This window comes from Octodon degus, unplaced genomic scaffold, assembly GCF_000260255.1.
Source record: "Octodon degus isolate 3935 unplaced genomic scaffold, OctDeg1.0 scaffold00023, whole genome shotgun sequence".
Classification (NCBI taxonomy): Eukaryota; Metazoa; Chordata; class Mammalia; order Rodentia; family Octodontidae; genus Octodon; species Octodon degus.
The window spans coordinates 11,604,172-11,610,323 of record NW_004524599.1 but is presented as its reverse complement, the minus strand read 5'-3'; the positions used below and the strand labels follow the sequence as shown (position 1 = coordinate 11,610,323).

The 6,152-nt window shown below is 51.0% G+C and overlaps 1 protein-coding gene across 4 annotated transcripts in view; it reads right to left on the bottom strand.

Annotated features, from left to right (window-relative positions):
- Positions 1-334, bottom strand: part of Ssr1 (signal sequence receptor subunit 1) — a 34,048-nt gene extending 33,714 nt beyond the window's left edge. For 2 of the 4 annotated variants that reach the window (XM_004628379.3, XM_023712071.1), the window contains exon 1: positions 150-332. In XM_004628379.3, coding sequence (XP_004628436.2) covers positions 150-228 — 79 coding nt within the window. In that variant the 5' untranslated portion in view covers positions 229-332. Of the gene's footprint in view, positions 1-149 lie in introns of all 4 variants that reach the window. The other 2 variants (XM_023712070.1, XM_004628380.2) reach the window with 2 other exon arrangements.
- Between the last annotated feature and the right edge of the window lie 5,818 nt (positions 335-6,152).

Below are 6,152 nucleotides of genomic sequence, written 5' to 3'. Positions count from 1 at the left end.
GGGAGGAGCAGAGGCCGCGGCGGGGCCGGGAAGCGCTGAGCGCGGCCGGGGAGGCGGACGCTGCCCGGGGCCAGAGCCGCCCTCGACTTCCAGTTTGCGACGGCAGGCGTCCCCGTGCCAGCCACCCGCGGCCCTCCCCGCCACCTCACCTCCCGGGCCTCCGCGGAGCAGGACGGTGGCTGGGAACACCAGCAAGAGAAGCAGAAGCAAGCGAGGGAGGAGCCTCATGGCGCGGCAGCTCGCGAGCCCAGCCCCACTCTGCGTCCGCGAGTGCCCCCGGCAGCTCCGGTCTTAATGGCGTTACTCTTCATCCGGGCCCCGAAAGGCGGAGGCGGGGCACGCAGCGCGCACGGCCATTGGTCACGCCCCCCAAGACCACCGAGCGCCGCCGACGTGGCCTGCTCTGCGCCGAGGGGCGGGGCACGCTGACCGCCAGCCCGCCTGCTCCTGGGGTCACGTGGTCCGCGAGCCGGGACTCCAGGTTCCCGCGAGAGCTGGAGACCTGTGGTTTGGTGCCGGGTCCCTGCCCTCCTGTCCCAATTAATTAGGGACGTCCGGCGGTTATTTTATTTGAATGGCAAGCCATCTGGTGCTAGGCGTGATACTCTTCATCATTTTAAGTAACAGTGATCTAAGGAAGGAGGACTCCCTTTCTATGGCATTTAAAAGAAAAAAAAAAAGGGGGGGGGAAGGTAACATTGTTTTGAAAAGAAAATATACAAACCTGGCGTGGTGGCGCATGCCTGTAATCGCAGCCCTCTGGAGGCTGGGGCAGGAGGATTGTTGCTAGTTCGAGACCAGCCAGAGAGCTGCATAACGAGACCCTGTCTCAAAAAGAAAAGAAAAAAAGGAAAACAAGAAAAAATATATGTGTGTGTGTGTGTGTGTGTGTGTGTGTATGAAAATCTGACCTAAATATGCCCACACTGTCTCTCCTAGTAAATGGTAATTCTCAGATGTTCTTAGGTGATCATCCTGAGTTCTAAATCACCCAGGACAGCGTCCACCGTACCGTGTGCAGTAACCATATAATGGATACAGCAGTGGCCGCGCAACTTCTTTAGCTTCCTTCTCGTCTGTACTGCGCTTTGGGTTCCTGCAGTTAATCTGAACAACAGCAGTGTTGGGTTGCACGGGTGTGAAACGTTGTGTAGTTGATGGAGAGCCTATCACTTTTCTCTAACCCCGTTTAATCTTCCAAACATTCTCCCGAGCCACATATCACTGCTGATGCATAGACCTTAGGAGTTTGCCCGGTGTTGCGTTTTCTGTCCTGATGTGCTGCCCCCCAGAGCCTCAGATTGTCGGCGCAATAGTCTTCGCATAATTTTATATAAGGAAGGAGGACTCTGTGGCATTTGGAAGCAAAGAAAAACGTAGTTTTTGATTAATTCATGATCCAATGCTGGGATCATGGGTGTGAGTGCTACACCCGGCATGGGACACGGGTAGCCTGGATGCCACGTAATGGAGAGGGGCTTGCTAGCCACGCTGCTCCTGCCTTTTGCTCTTGCTGATTTCCGTCTGCCATGTGGCTCTCTGCCTTGGAGTCAGCGGAGTAAAGACTGAAACCTCCACAAACTGTGAGCTAAATAAACCTTTCCTTCCTTACTTTAGGGTTTCAGGTATTTCATCCCAGCAATGAGAGAAAAGTAAGTGAGACACCCAAGATTTAAAAAAGCTAGCAAACAGCAGCTGCAGGGTTTGAGTGCAGAAGCTGGGGTCCAGACTCCATCTACTCCGGCCCTGTCTCCTTGCAGAGCTTGAGGCCTCCTCGCGGCTTGTGCTGTCTCGTCCTATGGACGGAGTCAACTCAGCTGCAGCGGGCCAGGCGTCCGTGCATCTCTGCTGCTGTTGCTGCTGCCGTTGCTGCTGCCGCCCGTGTCCACAGATGTGGGAACTCGAGGAGGGCACTGTCCCACCTCCGTGTCAAGGCTGCCAGGGCTGCTGACCCTGCTTTGCCATGAGGAACTTGCTAAGTTCTCCCCTGACAGGAAGAATCTCTGCCCCCCACTCCGAGGTGCTGTGTCCTGAGTTTCTACACCAACCTGCTGTGTGTCCTGAGGACTGACGGGATTGGCCAATGACAAACACGTGGTTCTCGTTAATGTGTTGCTGTCTCCTTGTATCAGAAACTGATGGAACTGCGACCGGAAACGGACGTCGGAGCTGCGACCGGACGTTTCGTTCAACGCATCACAGTGAATGGCACCAAGGGGCTCTCACTGACTTCCTTTCCACGTCAGGGAACGATTTCACCAGGGAAGACTGAGAGATCCTAGAAGGGGTCCTCACAGGTCTCCAGGCTTGTTTAGGCCCCGCTTGAACCTGTTAGAGTAACCCAGCCTAGGCATAAGGCAGGGTTTGCACTCCAGTGACCTCATCCAGTGCTTCCTAGTACATTTTGACTTGAATTTTAGCTAACCAGCTACGAAAGGTGCAGCAGGTACCTATCCTGGATGTCTCTACTGTGATCAATTTATGGAAAGCAAAAGCATGACAAACAGAAAACAGCCTTGGGTACAATGAACATAAAAAGCAGAAGTGTATGGTTCAGGGAAGTAAGAGAGTTGCATGGACCCGAATGCTGACAGCTTCTGCACCCCTTCTCTCCATGCAAGCAGCTTTCCTCCCAAAGTGTTCCACGCCTTCAGTATGGAATTGGTGTAGAAATATAGATTTGAGACAAACGCCTGATGTCCCAAGAGAGCAGGGAACAACAGACAGAGCCCAAGGAGAGTTGCCCTCTGTTTGCAAATTCCCGGAAAGCTGGGACCCAAGGCAACAGATAACAGCTTCTCCTGCAGGCCCCTGTCCTTTGATCCCTTGCTTGGGGTGTTATCAGCTAGCATTTGTGTGAGCCTAGTGTTAGGCAAATGGTGGAAGTCAATAGAGATAGTAGTTTGTATTCACTTAAATAATTATGCACATTCCTTAGCCTGCCTTTACCCCTCAATAAATGGGAGATTTTGCTGAGGCTCTGGGCTCACTTGGAGAGAGACTAATCTCAGACCTCTGAAGCTACTTTCATCAGGTCTTCTCGTCGTTTTTTTTTGGGCACCGACCTGTAACATACAACAAATTGGGAATCCTGTCTGCTGAGGTATGTCCTCCAGGTCACTCCCCGTGTCTTCTTGTGCTCACCTCCGCACCTATTTCTCTGAAGGCATCTATTTTCTAGCAGTGGCCCATGTCCCGTTCCCTCTTATTCTGGCAGCTCAGCCAAGCCCACATTTGATCTCCGCTTCTGTCATGTTACTCATTTAACTCTGTAAGAGCAAGCATTGTGTCCCTTTGACTTCTTCGGGTTCCCCTCGATACCACTATTCTCTGCATTCCCTCAGGTAACTGCCTGTGCCTTCAACCTTTATCCAACCTGTGCCTTCTCAATGAGCCTTTCCCTGGCCTCCCAACTTAACTTTGCAGCCTCCTGCATCTCACACTCCGTTCTCTACTTCTCTCTTTTCCGAGACACTTCCCATCCAATATATAGCTCCTTGTGTCTCTTTCTTGTCTCCCATCTGTGACCACTCTGCCTTCAGAGGCTCTCTGACCCAGTGCCATGGGGCAGTGCTTGATGCCCAGTGGAGCTATGCCACTGTGATGAACATACCTTTCATCCATAAACTTGCAACCCAGGTTTGATGGTAGACCTAATATGAAGGATTGGATCTTATGTGTCTGCCAAAGACCCATATGCTAAAGTTCTAGTCACCAAGAAAGACGACAGAACCTGGATGAGGTGGGGCCCAGTGGGAGGAAGTGAGGTCACTGGGGCATGCTCTTGAAGGGAAACCTGAACCCTGGCTTCTCTTTCCCACTCTCCTGCTCCCAGCCTCCCTGAGGGGAGCATCTTTGTTCCACACATGTTCCCCACCATGATGTTCTGCCTCATCACAGTCCAAAGGGACCATGGACTGAAACCCTGAACCTTGAGCTCAGGTAAACCAGTCCTTCTGACCTGTTTATCTCAGTATTTTGCTATGCTCCTGGAAAATACTAACACACTTAATTTAAAAAGGTCTGTTTATTAGCAAAGAGGTATGTTTATTATGTTCAAGCAAAGACGCAAGTGTTCTTTCACTCAGCAAGGGCTTCAAAATGAATCACATTTTGTGTACTTTTTAGGAAAAAACTTCATGATCCTTAGGAAGAGAGGACACTGTAAGGAATGAGGAGGCAGGAAGGCCTGGTTCTTCCCCAGCTCAGACCTCACAGAGGGAGCCAGGCCAGTCACACCCCCCTGGCCGCTCACCACAAAGCCCACCTCTTGCTGGTCTCTGCACCCTCAGGTTCTGCCCTCGCTTATGTTACAATGAACATGTTTATAGGTCCTCAAAGTCCAGCCACTGTTTGTCCTTTGGTCTCTTCTGGTTGAAGAGAGGTGTGATTCTGAAAGCAGCACTTGTCACCCCCAGCAAATTCTTCTCAAACTCATCACTCCCATCAACATGCAAATGCATGCAATGTTTCCTGTCATGAAAAAGCTCCCCCTTGGCCTCTCATGTCTTTCTCCTTTCTTTGCTCCCTGACTCAGTAAAACTGCAATATCCCATGTCTCAATTTTCTCCTCAGCCTCTTCTGACAGGGCTCTTACTTGTAACACTCCACTGAGAGCTGCTAACTCTCATGATGCTCACATAAGCCTCCCCACCTTTCCTGGACCCCTTTCCTCGAACAGCCACGTCTGCAGGTTCAATGACAGCCATGCTCAGTTGGCTTCTCTTCCACCTCAGCGGTCCCTTCTGGCTACTAAATGTAGGCCTGCTAGGATGGACTGGAGTCACACAGGAAGCTAGAACCCCCACCTGCTCACATTCCGTATGAAGGCCCGGAGGACACATCCTGTACCCAGGTGAAGAAGAAGAAGGCACTGGAAAAGAGGGCAACAAGGAGAAGAGCCGAGATCAGTGGCTGGAGGCCAGAGATGGAGGCAGAGCACCCGGGATGCCACCCTGGAGCTGGGCCTGTGTGATGGGATGAGGGGACAAGACTGGAAGCCAGGTAGAAACAAGGTGGGCACAATTGTCGCAGCGGGTCAGCACAGGCTGCAAGGTCAGAGTAGGAGAGAGGTAAGGGGAAGGGCTAGTGGGACAGCTGCGATAATAGTTAATAAGATACACTCCTAGATGTATGATGGGCGTGTACACCAACAAGAAAACACTATTGCTTAATTTATACCATTAAATCAGGAAAGGCCAGGAAGCTGAGCGAAGTCATCCCAATACAAAGTTATGATCTTGCTGTGGTCTGATACATTCCTTTAAACTCACATGCTGAAACTTAAAACTCCGTTAAGAGGCAAGGTTTTCAGGACATGGTTAATTTACGAGGGCAGAACTCTCATGAAAGGGATTAATAACTTGTAAAAGGGCTGGAGGGAAGAAGCTAGGTCCTTTCTCTCCCTTCTGTCCTTTCTGTCACACAAAGATGGAACATTGGTCCTCTTTGTAGTATGATGTAACAAAGCACCATTTTGGAAAGAGAGGAAAAACTCTCATGCCAAAGCTGCTGCTGCCTTGAGCTTGGACTTAAAGATTCCAGAACCATGAGAAGTAAAGCTGTTCTTTATAAATCACCCAGTATCTCATATTTTGTCATAACAGGAACAGGCTGAGACAAAACCCTCGCTCTGCTGGGTGTGAGCCAGTTCTAGGCCCAGAAGCCAGTAACTGAAGAGAAGCCAGGTTCCTAGGAGGGACAGCCCTGCAACACCACAACCTTGCCATTCAGTCCTTCACACCCATCCTTCCTCAAAAGGACCTGTGGCCATTTACACATTGAAATCATGAGCTGAACAAAGAAGAAACCTCAAATATCTTGAGGGCTGTTGGACACAGCTCTGGATCAGCACTCTGTTCGGAACTCAGTGTGCCAATCCAGCCCTGGCAGCGTGACAGAGTACATGGCAGCCAGGTAATAAGTAGCTGCTCAGCCACGACCCAGCTGACAAGGGGCCCTTCACGCCACTAGATACACCCAGCCCTGGCCTCCAGAAGTACAGACGGGATGATGGCCTGTGTGACGGGGATGAGGGGACGTGCTTGGTAGTTGAGAGAACGCCCATATTGGTGCCCTGACCTGTGGGGTAAGAGATAAGAAGTATGTTTCTGAAATTGCTACTCCCACTACTTCTCAGCCAAGACAATAAA